General features: G+C 34.8%; 1 protein-coding gene and 1 pseudogene across 20 annotated transcripts in view; both read right to left on the bottom strand.

The window, feature by feature from the left end:
- Gphn (gephyrin) overlaps positions 1–26,921 on the bottom strand; it is a 641,988-nt gene that overhangs the window by 327,264 nt on the left and 287,803 nt on the right. For all 20 annotated transcript variants that reach the window (XM_047539524.1, XM_047539518.1, XM_047539521.1 and 17 more), the window contains exon 4: positions 1,339–1,431. In XM_047539524.1, coding sequence (XP_047395480.1) covers positions 1,339–1,431 — 93 coding nt within the window. The remainder of the gene's footprint in view (positions 1–1,338; positions 1,432–26,921) is intronic.
- LOC124976700 (very-long-chain enoyl-CoA reductase-like) lies at positions 11,799–13,245 on the bottom strand (annotated as a pseudogene).

Raw genomic sequence — 26,921 nt, 5'->3', positions numbered from 1 at the left:
AACAAAAACGCCTCTGTAGAAGATGGTTTCTCTCCAGTGTACATTTTTAGTTAGTCTCACAATATAAACAAAATGTAAAAATTGACCAAAGGACCATTTCCCATTAGGACCCAGAAACTTAATAAATGTTAAAAACTGAACTTCTTGTTTATACAGTTGAAGTTAAAAGTCTCCTAGTACATCTTTTGTGATTGCTTTGAAAGCAAATCTATCTTATTTGTAATCATAATTATAATAATAAAAAATTTATAACATTTTCATAGAACAGAAAATATTTTACTACCTGTTTTAGAAAATTGCTTTTCATATACTACAGTAGTGGTTCTCAAAGTTCAGAAATATACTCTATGAATCAACATCTACATCAACTGGGGTATTGTTAAAAATACAAATTCTTGGGATCCACTACATTTTTACTGAATTAGAAACTCTAGAGGTGGGGTCCAGAAATCTGTTTTAATAAGCCATCTGGTAGGTTCTCATGCAAGTTAATGTTTTAAAATATATTAGTACAGGGAGGACAATAATTATTGGATTAATGCAAAGAAAAATATATTGCTGTTAGTAAGACAGTAGATAAAATATTGTACTGATCTGACCATAGAACTTTAATTAAGTTGAAACTGAGCCAAGAAACACTTTTATGGAAGGGTAAAGGAAACAATGTCCCAAGTCGTAATGTTTCCAAATGATTCCAAATATGCACCTGAAATTTATGGCTTCCTTAAAAGAAACTAAAGACCTTTTTCCTTCTGTATTAGTGAACACTCTTTCTCTTCATTATTTCCCTAATTTTTCTTCCTGTGCAAAGGTTGAAGGTGTGGCATGAAGCCTAGAAATACTGCTTTTTGTCATATTCAATTATGCATTTAAATGTAGTTCACATTTAAAATTATTAAAAAGGTAACCCATTTTCATCAATAATACTGTCAAATTGGTATAAATATTCTACTGAAGTTATCCTACTATACTCAAGACAAATGAATAAGATCTAATTTTGAATTGGATCAGATACCATGCTAACAGAATTTTTTAATAACTTCATAATTTTCTTTGGTAATGTGCTTGAAGTTCAGCTGACACTACTGATCACCAAACAAATGAATAATTAACTTTTAGAACTGTCCAGTCTTCCTCATATTCTATCATTTCTAGTGTAAGTTCAAAATTAAAAGTCAAGAAACACTTTTCATAATTCTTCTGTAGCCACATTTTATATTCTTATATCACTTGTTTTGCCCAGCAAAATTATAAAAATAATATAAAAATAGTAAAAATGATAGAGAATAACATGATTACTCTATTCCTTGAAAATGAAAAAGACATGTACTATCTCACCTCTGGAGTGACATCTCGTGGTGCAAACCCTGTTCCTCCAGTTGTTAATATCAAATTAAGTTCCTTTTCATCACACCAATCTATCAGAGTTTCCTGAAAGAAAGCAACAGTATCATCACATGCAGAAAGACTTGCTTGCTTGCTCAAAACATCTAAGTCTACATATACTTCATATATAGAGAAGAAATAGATTCTTTTTAACAGTGAACAAGAAAAAATTGAAGGCAATTCATGGAAAAGGCTCACTCCTGATCAAAAACACTATAGTTTGGGGTATTTATTAAATATTGAAAATGAGGATACAAATATCAAATTGTTGAAGTAAGTGACACACAAGAGATACCTTAGAGAGTTTATGACTAATGTTTATTATGTACTTTAATGGAATATGTGAAGTTCTTTTCAATCATACAAAATATAATAAAGTTTAAAAAAATTGCCCACTATCTGTTAATATATGATCTGATTACTTACTAAATGTATCAATCCTACAAGCCAAATATTCATACTTCTAATTTTACACACAATGAAACAGACTCATTTTTTCATTAATGGATTCAGAGAGATTAAAAACTCATAAGCTCACAAACTAGAAAGAGGAAGAGTAGAATTCAAATCAGACCTGTTGAACTCTCAATTAATGTTTTCCTACCTTTTTCCTGTTTTGAGTCAATATTTTATGCTCAACTTCATGTTGTTTTAATTTTTATATTTTTCAGTATTAATTTTACATGTATTTCTTAAACTCAAGGAGTGGAATAAATGATTGCGTAAGGTTCTTTTTTGTCACATCAATACTGTGACATTTGTAGAGGTTAGGATTGTACACATTAAAATTTTGGAGCTGGTAGGGGTTTATCAGATTTGCCTTTCTATTTTCTAGATGAGAACACTGAAGTACAAAGTAGTTAAATAATTTACTCAAAGTTACACAGGTAGTTTGTATAGATGTGGAAGTAGGATATGTGCCTGCTTTTTCTATCTACTGCTAATTATATTAAATCCATACTACATTTTTGCTATTCATTTAACAGTGTTAACAGTTATAAAATAAATATAAAAACTGACCCTGATTTCAAAAATCTAATGGTCAACTGAAATCATCCATGAAGCCTTAAAAATACTTGTCTTCTGCCTCAGGGGTACAACTTGAGTTAGCATTGGGATTTTCCTTTTTCTTTTTAGTGCTAATGAATAAACCCAGAGCCTTGTGCATGCTAAGTTTGTGCTCTACAATGAGCTACACCTGTAGTCTCAGAGTACTGAGAATAAAATTAAAAAACTCAGGTATTTCTAAATTGCACCTATACACAGTTGAGAAATACTAGTCCAAAGAGACAATCTGTACAGTTATCTGAAGGTAAATTTCACAACTAACTCAATTGGGTAGGCCTCCCAAGATGTCATACTGCTGTAAATCAGTTGTCACAATATTACTTGTTTTCGATTTCTAGAATGAATAACTAGTAGCTCTATAAATATATCTCACATAAATAATATTGATATTGTAAGTTCAAGTAAGGATTTGAATATATGGGAAGTAATATTTTATTGTCCAAAGTGACTGCATGATTGATATAATTTTTCATCTGAAATAAAATTTTATTTGTTTTTAGACTTTTAAGATTAAATAGTAATCTTATCATATTACTTAGTTGGCTTCTAAAACAGAAGTAGTCTTCATCATCCACCAGTATAGAATACCTGTTATTCTAGGTCCCTAGTAGCCATGCACTTAAGGATTCATTATTTATTTATTTAACAAGAAAATATTTTGTACATTTATTTAGGGCATATCACTAGGTAATAGGAATGCAAACATAAATTATATTACTCCTTGACTCAAGTTTTATTCAAGTACAGGAGCTCTGAGTATGTAGTTTTCTAGAACTTTATTAGTAAAAGTGTGATTGAATGTTGACAACATTACTACCACCTGGGAGTCTGTTAGGAATAAAGAATTGCGAGTCTCATCCAAGATCTACTGAAATTGGAATCTGCTAGACTTTTAGAAAGATTCCTTAAGGTGATATATACATATATGTACACACACAAAACACTAGATTAAATATCCTTTGTAACCATGTGCCATTCTAGATGTTCTGAGTCTTATTTTTATACCACTTTAAGAAACCAATTCATCTTAGCTAGTTATTTTTCTTAGCAATAAATCTTATTTATCTTAGTACTTTGTCATAGCTTAGTCAGAAATCAATTTACCTTATCATATTTAATTCTACACCTTAAGATCTCTTTCATGCTATGCTGGGAAAACCCTTAATGTTTGGATGCCTCACCAGGTAAGATGTTAGTGAGGAGTTTTGCATGAAAAAGCTTTATGAAAAAATTTTCTGTCTCTTTCTAAACCAGAATTGAGGACATTATCAATTTGCATGATGAATTATGTGCTTATGTGGAAAGTATTTCTTTGAAAACTTATTGCCTTGGGTTTAGAGGTTAGTACAGAATAAAGGTATATTTATAGACTTCCTCTTTTTCCCAACAAATAACAAAATGAACAATAAGGGTAAAAACCAGAAAACCTCCAATAGCAATAATCATGTGAGAAAAGTATCAAGCTTCATGTTATATATCTCCAAAGTTAGGTGATCAAGGACAGAAACAAAAGCTCTTTAAGCAGCATTGGGGGCTCTTAATGTTCCTCTGGACCCCAGAGAAGCTGTAAAAGTGGATTAGCACTGGGCATGTTAGCACAGGCCTGTAATCCCAGTGGCATGCGATGCTGAGGTAGGAGGATTGCAAATTCAAAGCCAGCCTCAGCAACTTAGAATGGCCCTAAGCAACTCAGTGAGATCCTACCTCTAAATAAAATATTTTAAAAAGGACTAGGGATGTGTCTCAGTGGTTAAGTGTGCCTGGGTTAAAAAAAAAAAAAGATTAGGAAATTCCTAAAAATTCTCACTAAGACTCCAAATTTAGAGAGATGCGAACTGAAATATTCCCCTTATCTTTTTCATTTGGTAAGAAGGTGCCATCAGAAATAGATGTTAACAAGGGGCTGGCTGACTGTGATCAAGATAAAGGTTTTAGGAACAAATACACACTGAACTGGGGAACTAATCTGAAATTTGATGACACTCTGCATATAATCATGAGTCAAATTCTATGAAGAAAAACTCCAGTAATGGACATTTAATTACATTTCATGGAGGAAGAGTGGAGTATTCCAACAAAGAGTACATATTGTCTCTGGTTTCTTGTTTTCCTATTTTTCCCTGTGGAAGTTTCAGATTGGATATAGCTTGGGCTGACTTTTAAGCTTTATGCCTATATCATTGCAATGGTTTTGAAATAAAGCTAGTTGGAGGCCTTATTGTTCTGTCAGTCTGAAAATCCTATAATGAACAGAAACTTGAAGGTAAGGAGAAGGAAGGTGCAAAGAAATGTAATACTATTAATGTTGTTACTTTTCATAGCAACCAATCTTATATTAGGTTGAAAAGATAATAAAGATAGTAAACATATTACTGAAACCTATTAATGTTTTCCTAAGTTTTTTCTTACATTTAGAGGAATTTTATTTAGTGCACAGTATGTCCTGAGAAACAAAATAGTTATTTTAACGTCAATATGTTCTTTCATTCATTTTTTAAATGTAAATAAAATGCTATGTTGTATTAGATTTACAGAATTATACCAAATTAATATGTATAGCTATGTCTTTCACTCATTTTAATATCCATCTAGTCTATCTATATAACAGGCATAGAAAGATGTTAGAATGTTTTATAATTAAAAGGTTAACAATGGTTACTTCTGGCTAATTACATGTGGAATACATTTTAGTTTTACTCACTTTTTACTTTTTTGGCATTGTTTGAATTCTTTGTAATTTGCATGTATTATTAAAACAGATTTTACACACTGAATTTACTGGTATTTGTCCTTCATTCTAATATTACGTTTAATTTTCCTTTCCCGTCTTATTTAGCAAGCTCAGAAACAAATTTTGTGCTCAATAACTAAATGTATATACATATTTATTTTTAGGATAATACCATAATATTATATTTATATATATACACACACACATATACATATATATATATATATATGACCATTTTTAAGATACCATAATACTAGGATTATCTTTAAATATATATATATATTATTAAGGTAACATAATACTATATATATATTTTTAAGATAATCCTAGTATTATGGTATCTTAAAAATGGTCATATATTCTAAGTAAATCTTCCTGTCGAGAGGTGGGGTTTATTTTCACAACGTTGCAATTGGGCTGGACTTTCCAAGTAGTATAGGTTCTGTAGGATTTTTGTTTGTTAATTTCTAAGAGTTGTTTTGTGGCCTACGATATGGTTTATTTTGGAGATGGTTCCACAAGCTGCTGTTTTTGGATGAAGTATTTTATAGAAATCTGTTAAGTCCATTTGACTTATAATATTTTTTAGGTCCAAAGAGTCTACTGAATTTAGGTCTGGATGACCTATCAGTGCAAGAGGTATGCTGAAATCACACTAATATTGTACCTGCATCTGAATCTTTAATTGAAGTAGTGTCTGTTTCAGGTAATTAGGTGTGCCAATGTTTGGGGCATAAATATTTACTATCCTTATATCTTCTTGTTGGATTGTTCTCTTTACCAGTATGAAGTGACCTTGTCTCTTTAAATATTGGTCTAAAATATGCTTTCTCAGATATGAGAGTACTTACTCCTACTTGTTTGTGGGCTCAATTTGCATGGTATATCATTTTCCATCCTTTTACTTTCAGTCTGTGGCTATCTTTGCCTGTAAGATGAGTCTCTTGCAATCAACATATACTTGGGTCTTTTATCTTAATGCATTTTGCCACTAATGTCTTTTAATTGGAGATTTGAAACCATTTTCATTCAATGTTATTGTAGAGAGATATCTATTAATTCCTGCCATTTTCATTCATTTGTAACACTAAATTTGGTCCCTTTTCTCATTTGTTTAACTATCTTCAAATGAGAATTTTTCATTTGTGAGGTCTTGGGTTTGTTTTTGATTTCTTCTATGTGAAGTATTTCTTTTAAGTGTTTTCTGTAGTGCCAGCTTAGTAGTCATGCATGCTTTTAGTTACTGTTTATCATGGAAGATTTTTATTTCTTCTTCAATTCTGAAGGATAGCCTTGCTGACAAAGCAATTGTGGTTGACGGGTATTTTCTTTAAAGATTTGGAGTACATCATTCCAAATCCACCTGAATTTTAAAATTTGTGCTGAGAAATTGGAAGTAATTACAATTGACTTGCCTCTAAACATGACCTGACATTTTTCTCTTAAGGCTTTTGAAATTCTGTCCTGTTCTATATATATATAAGGCATTCTATTTATAATATATTGTGGAGAGGTGAGGGTCCCTTGGCTCTTCCTACTTGGGGCCTGGTCATTAGGTTGGGGTTTCTGTCTCTCTCATTTTTTGTATTAAAATATAGCTGAAGTTTGAGTGTGGTTAATTTGCATATGGAAAAAGGTACACTGTCTTTTAGCTGGGTTTAGTTCAGCAGCAGTGTCTCTAGGCTGTGAACTTTTAGTGTCCCTGTAGATTTCTAGCACCTCACAGAAAAGGGAGAAACAAGCAATAACAACAACAATATATAGCATTAAAATAAATACCCGATGCCTACTATGACATCTACAACCAATAATTACTACAAAAACAGAAATGTTGGGGTCTGCAATTGCCAATGGCAAATACGATAAATAACTGTGAATTAGATCTGGTATTAAAGTAAACAGCAGACATCAACTATGTCATACATAATACTAATAACTATAACAACATAAATGGTGCGGGCAGGAGTTACATAAACCTAATAGTATTAAAAGATGGTAAAAATACAGTTCCTTAAAAAACAATGTGGTAGAAAGGTAGAATAAAGTTTTGAATGTTCATGTGAAGAGATGTAGCAAATGATTGTTATAAAGGAGAAGACATAAATAACAAAATAAAGGGAGAGAGAAAAAGAAAACAAGAGAATTAGGTATCAGGAAAAGAAACAAGAGAAAGAGAAACAAACAGCAACAATGAAATGAGAGAAACATCACCATCATGAACAACAACAACAAAAACAGAAATAAGACAAACCAACCAAGAACTCTAACCCTCAGAGGTCAAGACAAGGAAAAAAAAACTTTTGTAAAAAGAAACCACTAAGAATAAGAAAAAATAAAGAAACAAATATGTATGTGTGTGTGTGTGTGTGTGTGTGTGTGTGTATCTGTGTGTATACACACATATGCATGAAAAAAATATTTATCCTTCATGATGCTGACTTTTAGCATGTTATTTGTGGAATATGATTTTAATGTTTATAAGAGGTGAAACCAAACTATTTTTTCTACCTTCATATAACCCTTAACATAACACTTGTGATACTATGTGTGATGCTATTTCCCTATACACTAAGCAATTTCCCAGCAAACATTATCTGGATGTTCAATGATTTAATTCAATTGTCACCTTATGTAATGGAGATAATATCAGGCCCCACAGGGCCAGACCAACCAGCAATACAACCATTCTAAATTTGGAATCCCACTAACCATTCCTTGGGTTGGTTTGTTAAAAAAGCTTACAGAAGTCTAGGATCCAGAAAAATATTGCAAAACCTCCCATGTTCAAGGCTGTAAGATTAATTTTTTAGGATTAATTTTTTTTTAGGATTAATATTATTAAAATGTCCAATTACCCATACTAACCAAAGCAATATGGTACTGGGATAAAAACAAATTCACAGACCAATAAAACAGTCTGGAGATTCGAAGAATAAATCCGTGTGTCTATAGCCAACTGATTCTTGACAAAGTACCAAAAATATATACTGGAGAAAGTACAGTCTCTTCAATAAATGGTGCTGGAAAGTTGGATATTCATTTGCAGAAGAATGAAACTTGACCTTGGTCTCTAATCCTGTACAAAAATCAACTCAAAATGGATCCAAGACCTACATGTAAGTCCTGAAATATAAAACTACTGGAAGAAAATAGGGGAAATACTTTAAGACATTGATATAGGCAATGATTATTTGGATAAGACCCTCAAAGCATAAGAAACAAAAAGTAAAACTTGACATATGGGGTTATAAAAAACAAACTAGCTTCTATAAAATAAAGGAAACAATTCATAAAGTGAAGAGATAACCCATAGAACTGAAGAAAATATCTGGCAAGTCTTCTTCTGATGAAGGATTAATATATAGACTATATTAGGAACTAAAAAATCTTAGTAGCAGCAGAAGCAACAACAAACAAGCAATTCAATTTAAAAATGGGCAGATGATATGAATTGATGTTAATGGTCAATAAATATATGAAAATATGCTAGATATTATTACCCATCAGGAAAATGCAAATCAAAACCATTATGAGATATCATCTCACCCCAGTTACAATTGGTATTATCAAAAAAAACCCAAAAAACCCAAAACAAAAAGCTAGTGAGAATGTAAAGAAAAAACAACTATCATATTTGGTTGGGAGAATGCAAATTGATATAACAATTATGGGAAGTAGTATGGAGGTTCCTAAAAAAGAAACTGAAAATATAGGTATCATATGGTCTAGCTATTCCACTTCTTGGTATGTATCTAGAGCAAATGAAATGAACATATCAAAGAGATACTATATGTCCATGTTTATTGTAGTACTAGTCACAATAATCAAGATAGGGAATCATACAAGATACCTATCACTAGATGCATGAATGAAGAAAATGTGGTACATATCACAATGGAATATTATTCAACCATAAAGAAGAATGATATCCTGTCATCTGCAGCAAAATGGATATAACTTGAGGATAGTATATAAAATGAAAAAAAGCCAGACACAGAAGGACAAGTGCTACACATTCTCTCTCAAATTTGGAAGACAAAAATAAATAAATAAACATAACAAAAAACCTCACACTCCTATCTGAATGTAGAATAATGATTAATAGAAAGTTGGAAGGGGATAACTAAGAGAGGATAAAGGAAGGCTGGGTATGATCAGTGCATGCTGTATGGAAGCACTGAAATATCACATTGGACTCTACCAAAATGTATACCTAATGCAAGTTTAAAAAATCTACTGTAATTCTGGGTCCATACCAGAAACTAAAAAAAGAACTACCTGTCCATAACAGAAATTTAAAAAAAGAAGCACACACGTGCATGCACGTGCACACACACATACACACACACACAAAACTATTAAAGAACAAGGATACCTGGTTAAACCATATTATTTATTATTGACTTTTGTATCCATCAAAACTTAGAGAACGTATCATTATATTAAAATTATACACAGTATGAAAAAAGAATTTTGTGATAGTTATAATACTGTCTCTCAAAGGTTAATGACACACCTCTGAAAAAGTTTCATATACAACATGACTTTTCCTTTGAACATTTTATTCTAGGTTAAATATAGTTACATAAATAATTGGGCATGGACAACATATATTATTTAATGAATTTAATTCTATTTAAAAAACAGAATTTAGTTCTCTGATATATAGTTTTATGGAGAATACAAAGGTCTGATTTCCAAACAACTTTTTTTTTTACAAAATATTTTTAGTTGTAGATGGACATATCTTTCTTTCATTTATTTATTTATTTATTTTATGTGGTGCTGAGAATTGAACCCAGTGCGCCTCACACATGCTAGGCAAGCACTCTACCACTGAGCCATAACTCCAGCCCCTCCAAACAACTTTTAATATTGTAATTATCACTGTGGTTTAGTATTCTATCAGAATATCAGCAGTTCAAAAAATATCTTTACAATGTTGCAATAGGCTTTCTGTATAAATAAATGTCATGCTAAGTAGAATAAGCCAATCCCCTAAAACCAAAGAGGGAATGTTTTCTCTGATAAGTGGGAGTTAACCCACAATAAAGGAGGAGGAGGGAAAGAATGATAGTTCAGAGGATTAGATAAAGGGGAATGAAAGGAAGTGAAGGAAAACAGGAATAGGAAAGACAGTGGAAAGAATTTGACATAACTTTCCTATGTACATATATGAATATACCACAGTAAATCCCACCATTGTATACATCCATCCACAAGACTGAGGGCCTTTACTAGAATAAGATATATCTGGGCATATATAATTTTACCAAACTGGACTCTACTGTCATGTATAACTAAGAGGAACCAATAAAAAGTATCTTTATATGTATGTAAACAATAAGCAGAGGACATTCATCAGAGTTAGGACAAGAAATTAGTAATTTAAAGAAATTTTAGCCAAGACTTTTGTGTGTGTGTGTGTGTGTGTGTGTGTGTGCGCGCGCGCATATATGCAATTCTCAGTAAAAGAAACAAAAGGACACTGATCAACTAGGAAGCAAAAACATGGCAGAAAGATGGATGGTTTTAAGCTATTGATTTTGAAGAGAGCTAAGAACTGTTTTCTTTACCAGTTGGGAATGTTCTGCTGTTAGGAAAATTACCCACTCCACATTACACAACAGTAATACTAAGTCCTGTTGTTGTTTTTTTTTAAGGTGAATGGTACTAGATGATCAAAAATACCATAGAGAGAAAACACACAGCTATATGATTTTTTTTTTTTTTTTTTTTTTTTGTGGTGCTGGGGATTGAACCCAGGGCCTTATGCTTGCTATGATATTGTTAACTCTTGAAAGAATTGCATTTCCTCCATCAATCCTCTGGGATATTTTTATTCTGAGAATAAGATATTAGAAAATAGGACTCTCACTTATGTGACTAGTACCCAAAACCAGGAAACATAAAAATCATTTATAAGGAATAAACCAGAAATAGGTATGTTCTTACCTGTATGCCTGAAACATCTCCAACACTCATTTTCCTCCCCCAAATATACTACTTCTTTTGGATTCCTTAACTCAGGAACTCGGTCTATCTTTCATGAAGTTGTATAAGTTAAAAACCTTGATGTAATCTTTATTTCTATTTCTCAATTCTCAAGTCCATTAGAATCACACCATATGGTTGTCATTTACTGGGCATTTACTATGTAAAGTACTTTACATAATGTCACCATCCTTTAAGGAGCAGAGTTTACTATATGGAGGGTAGGATATGATGTACCTTCCATATTTTCCATTTCTGTTGTCACTGACATAAGCTTGTTATCTTTTTTGTCATTCATCTTGATTGGTATATGAAGTATCCTAAGCAGTCTGCCTTTATGCCTCCTTATAATCCATTTTGATAAGAACAGTAAATTCCCTGAAATAAATCTGAAAATGTTCTTCCTTTGCTTCAAAATCTTCACAAAATTGCCCTGTGACTAACATATAAATCTCTTTTTATTTTTCTTTTATAGCAGGGATTGAACCCAGGGGTGCTTAACCACTGAGCCACATCCCAGCCCTTTTTATTTTTTATTTACAGACAGGGTCTTGCTAAGCTGCTTAGGGCCTCAATAGTTTCTGAGGCTGGTTTTGAATTTATAATCCTCCTGCCTAAGTCTCCTGAGCCACTGAGATTACAGGTATGTGCCACTGTGCCCAGCGACATATACATCATTTTTACAGTGTGATTCCAGCCTAAATTTTCTTGTTTATCTCCTGTAATTATTCTTAACAATCCCTCAACTTTAGCCAAGCTTACACTTTTGAAAAACACTGTGCTTATTCATCATATTTATTGTCCTCATTCACATTTCCATTTTTTGGGGGGGGGGCAGGCAGGTTTTATTCCAGGTGCTACAGAGCTGCAGCCACCCCAGCATGACGTTGGGGTGCGGGGTGAGAGCTCACTTGACTGAGCCCAGTGGGGTCGTGGCTCAGAGCAGGAAGAGGATGATGGGCATTGTGCAGGGGCGGGTAGTCACGAACTCCTTCAGGTAGCTGCGGTGCATGCCCTTGGCCCAGATGGTCATCTGAGTGAAGCCCACCAAGGAAAAGAGGGCCACTGGGAGGCACTGCATCATGATGACAAAGCCAATCCAGGACCCCACCTAGTAGGTAGAGTTAGGACAGGACACCAGCAGGAAGAGCCATGTGAAGGGGATCTTCCTGGTCTTGGACCCAGCTGGCGGCAGGTTTCGCAGAGCCATGTGGATGGAGAAGTTGCCAAGTTGGCAGATCACAAAGATGGCAAGTGCCAGTTTAACCTGCTGAGCTCCATAAGTGGGGGGGGGGCATGTAGAGAGGGTGGTTGATGTAATAGGCCATCCATGCAGCAAAGCCCCTATAGTAGGTGCAGTTCTTGAAGATGTTGCACAGAGGCATGGTGCCGTGGAAGAAGCAGTGCACGAACAATGTCTCCAGCAGGCACTTGACGTAGTGGAATGAGTGGCAGATGCAGGTGAGGTGCACCACTGTGTGTCAACTGGACATGAAGTCATAATTGTGGCCGTAGATTAAGGGCACCCAGAAGTAGAAGAGCAGGCAGATGAAAAGGGGCCCAGCACACTCAGTCAAGAAGAACGTCACCCAGCTGATCTGGACCCCAAGGTCCTGGAAGTAGAGTGTGGCTGTGGTGCACATGGGCAGCTTCTGCAGAACATCCTCGTCCTTCAGGGACTTGTCCTTAGGATCCAGGTGGAGGGACTGGCAGGCGGAGTACCACTGTGGATGAGTCTTGGTGAAGAGGGTCTTGATCTCTACAATGGTGGCCTGTGGATCCACTTTGTCCAGGAAACACAGCTTCTCTCTCGTCTGTGCATCCAGAATCTCCACCTCATAATGCTTCATGGCTCCCTCACAGGGTGGCTCCTGCTTCGACTACTGCGGACACAGCTTTCTACCTGCACAACACAGCGCACAGCCCCTTGCATGCTCGCGACAGCCGCGCCCACATTTCATTTGTTTTATAAGTCCTCTCTATTAAATTCTCTGTGAAATCTTTGACTCTACAGCCAGCTAATCAGTTTTTGTGCTCTAAATTTTTTTAAAAAACATAAATTTGATTACATAACTTATATTTCATAATGAAATGATTTTCTCTTGCTCTAGACATTGAACTCCTCAGAATCATTCATTTAATCAACAAATATTTATTCACTAACTGCAATTAAAAGATTGAAAAGCTAACTTATTAAAATTAGGAATTTCCATTTGGCAAAGATATTTTTATGAAAGGAAAAAGGAAAAAAGAGTGAAAGAATAAATAGGTGCGATATATGCACTAAGGTAATCATATTCAGACTACATAAGGTGTACCTGCTAATCAGTAGCATAAATCAGATAACCAAATTTTTAAACAATGGGAAAGCCTTGAAACAGTACTTTATAAAAGGAGATCCAAATGGTCAATAAGAATATGCAAAAATACTCAATAACATTAGTCATCAAGGAAACAATTAAAACCACATTTAGGGGTTACTATTTATTTTCCAAGATGACTACAATGGAAAGATTAATAATACTGTTAGTGAGAATATGAAGCAAACTGGCATTCTTTGTGAAAATGTTAAAGGGAGTATAAAATGGTCACCACTTAGGAGATTTTTTAACCTAGCATGGGACTCTGCCTGAAGCCCTGCATCAAGGACGGGCGCTATCACTGGTCGGTCGTAGTCGCGGAGTGAGCTGGCAGGTGAGTCAGGCTGCCTGCATCACGGAGGTAGCCAGCGGGCACCCAATACGCCTGCCTTATGGATCTAGGTGGTGGCGGGCAGCCAACCCACCCAACCACCAGGCCGAAGCCAGACGCCGTCACTGAGCAACCCTGCCTGAACCCTGCACCTAGGACAGGACGAGGGTAGCCAGCGGGCACCCAATATGCCTGCCTTGTGGATCTAGGTGGTGGCGGGCAGCCAACCTGCCCAACCACCAGGCCAAAGACAGTCACCATTGCTGAGCGAACCCGCCTGACCACCACACCAAGGTCTGTCGCCATCCTGGAGCAAGCCCATCCCTGAGCAAGCTGGCAGACAAGCCAGCCTGCCTGCATTGTGGAGCTAGCCAGAGGCTTCCTTATAGGCTGGTGCAGGCATTTTGAATTATTCCTAAGGGCATGACCATCATCATTGGAAGGGCAGCTCCCTTCCAGAGACACCTACAGGAGACTAGAGGACTTTTGACAAGACCCAGGAGTCAAGAAAGGAGGTATTGAGAGACTCAGGACCAACTCAGAACTACCAGGTGAGTCTCTCCCACTGTCCCAAAACGCAGGGAACTTCATGGAGCAGAGTGGTCCAGTGAGACTACCCTGCTGGAGCCGAGAACCCAGTCAACGGGGATATTGCAGAGGAGGGCCGCACAGCGAGAGGCTTCAACACAGAGTGAGGGGCCGAGGCCCAGATGGTAGCTCCTGACCCCAGGGAACATAGCAGAGGACAGCTTACAAGTCAGGTGGTAGTTCTGGACCGAAGGGAACTTCTTAGAGGAGAGTTGCCCAGTGAAAATTCCCCACCATGTGAGTCTTCCCTGCTGGGTAAGGATTTTCCACCAGGGCAGTAGAACCAGAGACACAGGCCCAGATCAGACGTGCCCCAGTCTGCAGTCTAGTCCCCCTTTGGCTGACCATCAGTCAACAAATGGAGGCACCTCTGCCCACTGAGAGGGAATATACCCCACCCGAAGGCCAAAACCACTAGAGAGGCAGTTTCTTAGTGGAGCACCGCATTATCAAGTGCCTCCAAGACTTCGGGCTACTGGAGGCTAAGAGGTGAGTTATTGGACATCTACAGAGACAATATTAGTCAATAGAGGAAAACTGCAATATCCCAGAGTTTCACTACTAGGGGGGTAGATACCTGAGCAATATGAGAAAACAAGGGAAGAAAATGTCCCAAACAAACCTAGATGGTATAGCAATAAAATCCAATGACAGCATGGCAGAAGAAATGTCAGAAAGGGAGTTCAGAATGCACATAATTAAAATGATCAGGGAAGCAAATGATGAGATGAAAGAGCAAATGCAGGCATTGAATGATCACACCAATCGACAGTTAAAAGAGCAAATACAGGAAGCAAAAGATCATTTCAATAAAGAGTTAGAGATATTGAAAAAAACAAACAAACAGAAATCCTTGAAATGAAGGAAACAATAAACCAAATTTAAAACTCTATAGAAAGCATAACCAATAGAATAGAACACCTGGAAGACAGAACTTCAGATATTGAAGAAAAAATATTTAATCTTGAAAACAAAGTTGAACAAACAGAGAAGATGGTAAGAAATCATGAACAGAATCTACAAGAATTATGGGATATCATGAAAAGGCCAAATTTAAGAATTATTGGAATTAAGGAAGGCACAGAGATACAAACCAAAGGAATGAACAATCTATTCAATGAAATAATATCAGAAAATTTCCCAAATCTGAAGAATGAAATGGAAAATCAAGTCCAAGAGGCTTATAGGACTCCAAATACACAAAATTACAACAGACCCACACCAAGGCACATTATAATGAAAATACCTAACATACAAAATAAAGACAGAATTTTAAAGGCTGTGAGAAAAAAGAATCAAATTACATGCAGGAGGAAACCAACACGGATATCAGCAGATTTTTCAATTTAGACCCTAAAAGCTAGAAGGGCCTGGAACAACATTTTTCAAGCCCTGAAAGAAAACGGATGCCAACAAGGAATCTTATACCCAGCAAAACTTACCTTCAGATTTGACGAAGAAATAAAATCCTTCCATGAAAAACAAAAGCTAAAAGAATTTACAAAAAGAAAGCTGGCATTACAGAACAGTCTCAGCAAAATATTCCATGAGGAAGAGATGAAAAACAACGGTGCAACGATGTTAATCAGCAAAGGGAGGAACTATCCAAAAGGAACAGACAAATAAAGGAGAAACCAAGTCGTGTCAAAAAAAAAAAAAAAAAGAGCCAAATGACTGGGAATACAAATCATATCTCAATAATAACCCTGAATGTTAATAGCCTGAACTCATCAATCAAAAGACATAGACTTGCAGATTGGATTAAAAAGAAAGATTCAACAATTTGCTGCCTGCAAGAGACTCATCTCATAGAAAGAGATACCTACAGACTTAAGGTGAAAGGATGGGAAAAAACATACCATGCACAGGGACTCAGCAAAAAAGCCAGAGTATCCATCCTCATATCAGATAATGTGGACGTCAAGCCAAAGTTAGTCACAAGGGATAAAGAAGGACATTTCATACTGCTTAAGGGAAGCATAAATCAGCAAGACATAACAATCATAAATATCTATGCCCCAAACAGTGGCTCATCCATATACGTCAAACAAATCCTTCTCAATTCCAGAAATTAAATAGACCACAACACAATAATACTAGGTGATTTTAACACACCTCTCTCACCACTGGACAGATACTCCAAACAATAATTGAACAAAGAAACCACAGATCTCAATAACATAATCAATAATTTAGACTTAACAAACATTTATAGAATATACCATCCAAGAAAGATCGAATACACTTTCTTCTCAGCAGCACATGGATTCTTCTCTAAAATAGACCATATTTTATGACACAAAGCTAATGTTAGCAAGTACAAGAAGATAGAGATACTACCTTGTATTCTATCAGATCATAATGGATTGAAATTAGAAATAAATGACAGAGTTAAAAACAGAAACTACTCCAACACCTGGAGATTAAATAATACACTATTGTATGGTGAATGGGTAACAGAAGATATCAGGAAGGAAATTAAAAAATTCTTAGAGGTAAACGAGAACAAAGAAACATCATATCAAAATCTCTGGGACACTATGAAAGCAGTACTTAAAGGAAAATTTATATCATGGAGTGCATTCAATAAAAGAAGAAAAAAATCAACAAATAAACGACCTAACACTACAGCTCAAAGCCTTAGAAAAGAAGAACAGAGCAACACCAAAAGTAGAAGACGACAAAAAATAGTTAAAATCTGAGCTGAAATCAACGAAATTGAAACAAAAGAAACAATACAAAAAATTAAGAAAATAAATAGTTGGTTCTTTGAAAAAATAAACAAAATTGATAAACCCTTAGCCACACTAACAAAGAGAAGGAGAGAGAAAACTCAAATTACTAAACTTCGGACTGAACAAGGAAATATCACAACAGACATGAGTGAAATACAAAACATAATTAGAAGCTATTTTGAAAATCTATACTCCAACAAAATAGAAAATCTCGAAGACATCAACAAGTTTCTAGAGACATATGAATTACCTAAACTGAACCAGGAGGACATACACAATTTAAATTGATCAATTTCAAGTAATGAAATAGAAGTCATCAAAGGCCTACCAACAAAGAAAAGTCTGGGCCCAGATGGGTTCTCAGCTGAGTTCTACAAAACCTTTAAAGAAGAGCTCATTCCAATACTTCTCAAAGTATTTCATGAAATAGAAGAGGAGGGAACCCTCCCAAACTCGTTCTATGAAGCCAATATCATTCTGATACCTAAACCAGACAGAGACACATCGGGGAAAGAAAATTTCAGACCAATATCCTTAATAACATTGACACAAAAATTCTCAACAAAATTTTAGCAAATCGCATACAAAAATATATTAAAAAGATAGTGCACCATGATCAAGTGGGTTTCATCCCAGGGACACAAGGTTGGTTCAACATCTGGAAATTAATAAATGTAATTCACCATATCAACAGACTTAAAGTCAAGAATCACATGATTATTTCCATAGATGCAGAAAAAGCATTTGATAAAATACAACATCCCTTCATGCTCAAAACACTAGAAAAAATAGGGATAGTGGGAACATTCCTCAACATTGTAAAGGCCATCTATGCTAAGCCCATGGCCAATATCATTCTAAATGTTAAAAAACTGAAAGCATTCCCCCTAAAAACTGGAACAAGGCAGGGATGCCCTCTTTCACCACTTCTATTCAACACTGTCCTCGAAACTCTAGCCAGAGCAATTAGACAGACTAAAGAAATTAAAGGGATACGAATAGGAAAAGAAGAACTCAAACTACTGCTATTTGCTGATGACATGATTACATATTTAGAGGAACCAGGAAATTCCACAAGAAAACTTTAGAACTCATAAGTGAATTCGATAAAGTAGCAGAATATAAGATCAATGCTAATAAATCCAATGCATTTTTAAAACGGCATGGTACTGGCACCAAAATAGACAGGTACATCAATGGTACAGAATAGAGGACACGGACCCGAACCCAAATAAATATAATTTTCTCATACTAGACAAAGGTGCCAAAAATATGCAATGGAGAAAAAATAGTCTCTTCAACAAAATGGTGCTGGGAAAACTGGAAATCCATATGCAGAAGAATGAAACTAAACCCCTATTTCTCACCCTGCACAAAACTCGACTCAAAATGGATCAAGGACCTCGGAATCAGACCAGAGACCCTTCATCTTATGGAAGAAAAAGTAGGTCCAAATCTTCAACATGTCAGCTTACGATCAGAATTCCTTAACAGGACTCCCATAGCACAAGAAATTAAAGCAAGAATCAATAACTGGGATAGATTCAAACTAAAAAGCTTACTCTCAGCAAAGGAAAAACTTTTTATTTTTAGATAGATATTCTCACGTAGTTTAAAAAATAAGACAGAGAAGCCATATACCTACTCTTCAACCAGTTTTCTCCAATGTAAATAACCTGCATAACCATAACACAGTATTGTAAGCAAAAAAATGTGACAATAACAAAATCTTCCAATCTTATTTAAGTTAAATTACAAAAATTTTACAGGCATTCATTTGTGTATTTATTTCTATGCTATTTTATTACACATGTAGATTTGTGTGAACCCTACCACAGTTAAGATACATAACAGTTCCCTCACAAATATCTTTTGTGCTACCCTTCTGTATACACAACAACCTTCCTTCCTATTTCCCCTCCCTAATCCTCTGACTCCACTAGTCTATTTTTCATGTCTAGAATTCTGTCATTTTGAGAATATCATACAAATGAATAGTATACCTTGTAATCTTTTAAGATAGGTTTTATTTCTTCATTCAGTTTGTTCCTCAAGGTCCACCAATAGTTCATTATTTTTCCTTTGGATCACTCAATACTATTCCATAATGTAGATGTAATGACACTTTGTTTAATCATTCAACTATTGAAGGACATTTACATAGGTTTCTGGTCTTGTTTATTCTGACTAAAGCCACAAAGAAAAAATCATGTACAAATTTGTGTGCAAACATAGTTTCCATTTCTCTGGAATAATTGCTAAACAGTGCACTTGTACTAGTGCATAGTTAGCTTTATAAGGAACTGACATACTCGTTTGCCCAGTGGCTATATCATTTTATTTCCTGTCGGTAATATATTGAGTGCCCAGGTTCTCCATGTCCCTTATAGCATGTAGTGTTATCATTATTTTTAACTTTAGCCATTCTGATAAGTGTGTAGTAAATCTCATGATTTTGATTTGTGTTTCCCTAATAGCTAATGATAATGAATAAAACTTTATGTGCTTTTTTGCCATCTGTCTATCCTCTTCAGTGAAATGTCTAATTATTTTATTTTCTAATTATTTTATTACTGCAAAGTTTAAGAGTTCCTTATAGGGACTGGGCTTGTGGCTCAGTGGTAGAGTGCTTGCCTAGCATATGTAAGGCACTGGGTTCAATTCTCAGCAATGCTTATAAGTGAATAAAGTTCCATCAACAACTAATTTTTTTTTAAAAAAGAGCTCCTTATATATTCTAGATAAAAAGACCTTTGTAAGACATGAGGCTTGTAAATAGTATCTGCCAGGATACACTCTTGTCCTTTCATTTTCTCATGGGTTCTTTTGCATTGCAAAATTTTTAAATGTTGATGTGCTTCAATATGTAAAATTTTCAATGTAGGGATTATGTTTTTGGTGCTGAGTCTAAGAACTGTTTACCTAGTGGCTAGGTCCTGTTGATATTTTTCTTGTAATAGTTTTTTATAGTTGTATATTTAAATGTATTATTAATTTGGGGTTAATTTTTGTATAGGGTGCAAGGTTTATGCTCAAGAATTTTTGTTGTTTTATTTTGTCTATGGATGTTCAATTGCTACAGCACCACCTTTCAAAAAGGCCTCTATTTACTGAATTACTATTGTAGCTTTATTAAAGATCAGTTCAACTGAAGAAAAAAATGGAAAAAGACCTTAAAAGATGGAAAGAGCTACCGCACTCATGGATAGGCAGAATATTGTCAAAATATCAATCTACCAAAAGCGATCTATAGTTTCAATGCAATCCATGTCAAAATGCCAATAACATTTTTACAGAACTAGAAAAAAGTCCTAAAATTCATATGGAAGAATAAAGACCCAGAATACCCAAAATAATCCTGAGCAATAAGAGCAAGTTCAAAGGCATCACGACACCTGATCTAAAATTATACTACAGAGGTATGGAAGAAAAAACATCATGACATTGGCACAAAAACAGACATAAAGGGTTTGGGATATAGCTCAGTTGGCAGAGTGCTTGCCTTGCATGCACAAGGTCCTAGGTTCAATCCCCACCATGACACACACACACACAGGCACACACACACACACAAACACAGCAAACATAATGGTCAATAGAATAGAAGACACAGATAAATACACACAGATCCAGTCACCTGATCCTTGACAAAAGTACCAGAAACATAAATTAGAGAAAAAACAACCTTTTAAATAAATGGAACTGGGAAAACTGAATATCCATATGTAGAAGAATGAAACTAGATCACTACCTGTCACCCTGCACAAAAATCAACTCAAAGTGAATCACAGACCTAGGAATTAGAACAGAAACACTGAAACTGTTAGATGAAAGCAGGGCAACACCATAATATATTGGTACAGGCATTGACCTCCTTAATAAGACTTCTAAAGCTCAGGAAATAAAAAATAGCAATCAGTAAGTGAGACAGTATTAAAGAGTTTCTACACAGAAAAGGAAACAATTAGGAGCATGAAAGGAATCTACATTATGGGAGAAAATCTTTGCCAGCTACACTTCTGATTAATATCCAGAATATGTAAAGAACTTGAAAAACTTAACACCAAATAAAACCCAACTAATAATCTGCTCAAAAATAGGCAAAAGAACTAAATAGTTACTTCTCAAAAAAAAAAAAAGAAATACAAATGACCAACAAATATATCAAAAAATATTCAACATCCTTATAGTCAGGGAGATGCAAATAAAAAAAAAAAACAGTAAGATTTCATCTTATCCCAATTAGAATGGCCATCATCAAGAATACAAATAACAACAACTGCTAGAAAGGATGTTGGGAAGAGGTACACATATACATTGTTGGTAAGAGTGAAAATTAGTACAACCACTTTGGAAAACAGTACGGAGATTCCTCAAAAGATTATGAATAGACCACCATATGATCCAGCTATCCCACACTTTGGTATTTAGTCAAAAGAGCTAAAATCAACATACTATAGTGATACATGTATACCAATACAATTCACAGTAGTCAAGTTATGGAACCAGCCTCGGTATCTGTCGACAGATGAATTAATAAAGCAAAGTGGGTGTATACATACAGTAGAGCTCTATTCATCCATAAAGAAACAAATAATGTCATTTGCTGGTAAATGGATGGAATTGCAGAACAACATGCTAAGCCAGACTCAAAAAGTCAAGGGTTAAATGTTTTCTCTCACATGTGGAAACTAGAGAGGTAAAAAAGTTATAAAAAAGGGAATCTCTTGAAAATAAAAGTGAGAGCAGAGAGTAGAAGGAGGGCACTAAGGGGAAGGTGGGAGGGAAGAGAAATGGAGTGAAGTTAAGCAAAGTATGCTATGTGCATATATGAATACATCACAATGCAATGAATTCCACTTTTATATACAATTGTAATGTACCAATTCAACATCAATCAATAAAAGGAAAAAGAATAGAGTAGAGGAAGGGGATCAGAGGAAGGAAAAGAGCAAAAGGGGAATTGCTGAGAACTGAAATGGAGCAAACTATGCTGTATGCATTTATAAGTATGTCAAAATGAATCCCACTATTATGTATAACTATGATGCACTACTAAATATACTTTTAAAAAGAAAAAAATTAGTGGAACATATTTGTGTGAGCCTACTTATGGATTCTCTATTCTGTCCCTCTGATCTGTGTCTTTCTCTCTGCCAATACTACACGGTCTTGAGTACTGGAGCTACTCGATAAACCTCATCATTGGGTAAAGCTAGGCTTTCTGCTGTTTTTCCCCAAGCTCTCTTAGCTGTTCTAGGTTTTATACCTTTAGGTATAATGTTAGAACAAATTAATACAAGTGTATGTCTATAGAACACCTTGCTGGGGTTTTGATAGGAACTATATTAAACTTACCCAATTAGGGTAAAACTGACATCATTACTATATGAATCTTTCAGTCTCTTGACATAGTATATCTTTCCCTATCTTTCTTTTTTTTTTTTTTTTTTTTGTCTTTCCCTATCTTTAGGTATCAAATTTCTTTGGCATTTTGTAGTTTTCAGCATACAGATAAAGTGTGCTTTTAAGGTATCTTGGCATTTAATTTTCTTTGGAGAAATTATAAATTGTGTTGGTTTTAATATCAATTTCCAAGTGTTCATTGGTAGTACATGAAAATTCAATTAATTTTTTGGGTGTTGGTGTTATATTGTACAAACTAGATAAGCTGACTTATTAATACTTATAAACTGTCCATTTTTCTAAATTTAATTTATGATTATTTTATAGTATTCTCTAATTATCCCTTTAATAGTTTGCTCCATTTCAGTTTTGGTAATTTTCTTCATTCCTGACATAGGTGATTGAGTCTTCTCTTTATCTCTTTTGGTCTACCACTTGGTTTATTGGTGTTGTCAAGTGTTTATTTTTTATAGCCTTTTTTTTCATAGTTTTTTTTTTTTTTTTTTTTTTCTGTCATCTTCCCGAAAGGGGATTTGAACCGTGGTCCTTCGGCATGCTAGGCGAGCACTCTCCAAATGGAGCCATTTCTTCAGCTCCTATAGCCTTTTTTTAAACATGGATTTTTCTCTATTGTTTTCCTGTTTTGAATTTCATTGATTTCAATTCTTACATTATTATTTCCCTTCTGCTTACATTAAGTATATTTTGCTCTTCTTTCAGGTTTCCTGAGGCATAAATTTAGGTTATTGATATGAGAACTTTATACTTCTTGCATGTAAGCATTTAGTATTATAAATTGTCCTCCCAGCCCTATTTTAGTTGCTTTCCAGATGTTTTAATTAGTTGTATTTTCATTTTCATTTGGTTATATGAATTTTTAGAATTTAATTTGAGATGTTCTCTTTAATCTATGGATTATTTACAGCAGTCAGACTTCTAATTCCCATAGGTTCGAGGTTTTCCTTTTATTTTTTGGTTCCATTATGGTCTAAGGACATACTATATATAATTTTCAGTTTAAAATATTTGTTGTGGGTCTGGGAGCAAGGCTCAGTGATAGAGCGCTTTCCTGGCATGTGTGAGGCACTGGGTTCAATCGTCAGCACCACATAAAATGAATAAAATAAAATAAAGATATTATGTCTACCTGCAAATAAAATTTTTTTTAAAAATTTGTTTGGTCTTATAGCCTAGGATATGGTCTTTCTTGGTAAATGTCTCATAAATGGATGAAAAAAATGTATTGTTTAATTTTATGTTTTCTGCATTTGTCAATATTTGATACATACACTTGAAAGATTACTGTTTTTTCTAGGGGACTGAGCCTTTTGCACAATGGAACTTCCCTACTGACTCGAGTAATCTTCTTTGTTCTGAAGCCTTCTTGGTGTGACATTAATATAGATACTCATGCTTGTCTTTAAAAAAAAAATCAATGTATACATGGTATATATTTTTCTATCCTTTTATTTTCATCCTACATGTGTCATTGTCTTTGAAATAAGTTTTGAAAATGGCATTTCTTGGATTATTAAGAAAATTCACATTATGTCAAGCGGTCATATTTGGATTATGTACATTTAGGGTAATTATTGATATTTTAGGGTTTAATTGTGACATTTTCTTTCCATTTTTCCACTTGAGTCTTTGTTTCTTGTTTCTGTTTATTTATATTCTTACCTTACTGAGGATCACTTGAACATATATTAAGATTCCATCTTTACTTATATATTGATTTATATAATTTTTCCAGTGATTTTCTCTGGATATTACCATATATAGTTATAACTCAAGCGTACTGATATTGTAATTTCACCATTTCAAGTACAACATAGAAATCTTATTTACCTTTTAAGGGTAAAAGGTAAGGAACTTTTACCCTTCCACATTTTAAATATGATTGTGTTAAGTATTTACTCCACATACACTGAATACCACATCATATAGTATTATAATGTTTGATATATTAGAACTTCAAATATGATTTTAAAAAATTATGAGCAAATACTTTTGACCCATTCTGTTCTTTCCTCTCTGAAATTTCATGGCTTATTCTGTTATTTCCTTTCACTTTAGATAATTTAGTCATTTTTTCAGGGTAAGTTCTCTAGGCAAAGTCTTTTAGTTTTCTTTTGTTTGAACATGGCTTCACTTCCTATTCGACCCTGAAGGATAATTTCAAGGCATATAGAATTTGTTGTTGATAGTTTTTTATTCTACCATTTGAAAAATGTGTTACTTTTTTCTGTTTCTGCTCTGTGAGTTTTCATATTGGTGATTATATTTTTTAGTCCTGTAATTGCCATTTTTTGTAATTGAGTCATCAAGATTTCCTGTTTTTTCATTTGTTTTAAGAGAACTCAATTGCTTGTTGAAGCATTTTTATGGTAGCTGGTTTAAGATACTTGTCAGTTTTAACACTTGCTTAATCTTTGTGTTAATGTCTACTGACCATTTTTTCATATTCAAGTTGTGATTTGCCTGTTCTTGGTATGATGAGCGATTTTTTTAATTTTACCAGGATGTTTGGGATTTGTATATTCTGAGACTACTTTACCTTCTTTTTAATCAAATGTCCGCTATATTGTGGAGTGGTTTTATGTTCAGCTTCTTGATGGCTTCACTGATCACCTTGGCAAAACTGAAGCACTGATTCATACTGCCCATTGAAGGTAGGAGGTGGAAGATCAGGTCCCTTCCTGGCCTGCTAAGAATCTTCTGGTGAAAGTGGGCATCACCTTGCTCCATTGTTGATACTAAAGTAGGGGTGGATGCTGACACCAATGATGGGGAAGAATAAATGGTTGACTCATACTGTGAATAGACTGCCAACTGGCCCCACCTTATCCAGGCTTCTTATAGTGAGGGGCGAAGGCTTATCTCCCTGCTAGGTGTCTCTGACACAGGAAAGGGAAAATGGAATTGCAGTGTCTGACTCCACCTTGCACTGTCTTGTTTGGCCTTGTTTCTGTCTGTTGGGTGTTTTCATCTGCTTAGTGTTGCTATACCAGAGTACCAGAGACTGGAAATTTAATAAGGAAAAGAGGTTTATTTCCCACAGTCATGAAGATTGGAAAACCCAATATCTAGGATCCATATGTGGCATCATCACATGGTAGAAGGGCAAAATAGCACACAAGCCCACATGTGCCAAGAGAAAGTGGCAAGGGCAAGAAATAGAACTAATAGCTTCCAGCTATATTATAATTGACATTAATCCATTCATACATGGGGAGACCTCATGACCTCTTATCAGGTTCTATCACCCAACACTGATTATTGGAGATTAAGTTTCTAGCACATAATTTTTTGGGAACATATTCAAACCATAATAGTGGGGGTAGAGGCTCTGTTGATCACTGGACACCACTGACACTACCTGGCTGAGGGAAACAGAGCATATCCTATTTCTGTTGGGGTGGTGATGGAAGATCAACTCTTGCTCAGCACTACCTACAATATTCTGGCCAGAGAGTCAGTGTGACAACTGTTATTCCAGGTGAAAGATGAAAAAATAGCTCCCTAATCAGCTAACATCACAAGGTAAAGGATAAAGAAACCAGTAACCTGCTTCAGGGGATGGCAGGGGGTAAGGCAGAAGATCAGCTTTCTGACTGGCTCTGCTAAATCTGTGAGAAAAGTAGTTTTACCATTGATGTTTGGATAGAGTAGGGGGAACACTGCTGAGAAGTTTTTCTATTCTATTAGGTGTCTTATGTCTTGGTCGTTTGGCTAAATAAAGAGGCTTCTGGAGCATTTTTTTGTCTATGCCTGTTGGTGGTTCCAGGTTGAAGCCTTCTTCAGCACCCTGTCCAGAATATATGGGAGATAGTAAAGAAACCCGAGGAACTCACTGCCATGTCATTTCTTAAGTCTTCAGGTTCCTGAACAGTCTGCTATTTTCTTTCCACCTCTTAGAGTTTCTCTAGGTTTATTTGATAATGTCCAAGACATTTTAGATTCCTGATACAAAAAAATGCATATGGAGGAATAAGGCTACCCCATCATGGCTGAAACTGGAAGTCTTTTAACTTTTGAAATTTGGTAAACTTATTATAATATTATCTGGAACAATTAGTACATAAGCCATATATGAACTAAATAATGGTTTCCGCAGTTAAAAATATTGTAAAAGATTACCACCTCTGACAAAAATTGAGTTATATTTCATTAATCAATCACACTACCCTAATAAAGATATAAACCTACATTTATTTATACATGGTATTATTATACAAAGCAAATCAAAGTTAAAATTCAATTGTGTTATTTATATAACTTAAGATTATTCAGATATTTTCCAACTACACTCAACATTTCAT

Source organism: Sciurus carolinensis, chromosome 2, assembly GCF_902686445.1.
Source record: "Sciurus carolinensis chromosome 2, mSciCar1.2, whole genome shotgun sequence".
In the NCBI taxonomy this organism is placed as follows: Eukaryota; Metazoa; Chordata; class Mammalia; order Rodentia; family Sciuridae; genus Sciurus; species Sciurus carolinensis.
The sequence above is the reverse complement of the archived record's forward strand: the minus strand, read 5'-3'. Positions and strand labels throughout refer to the sequence as shown.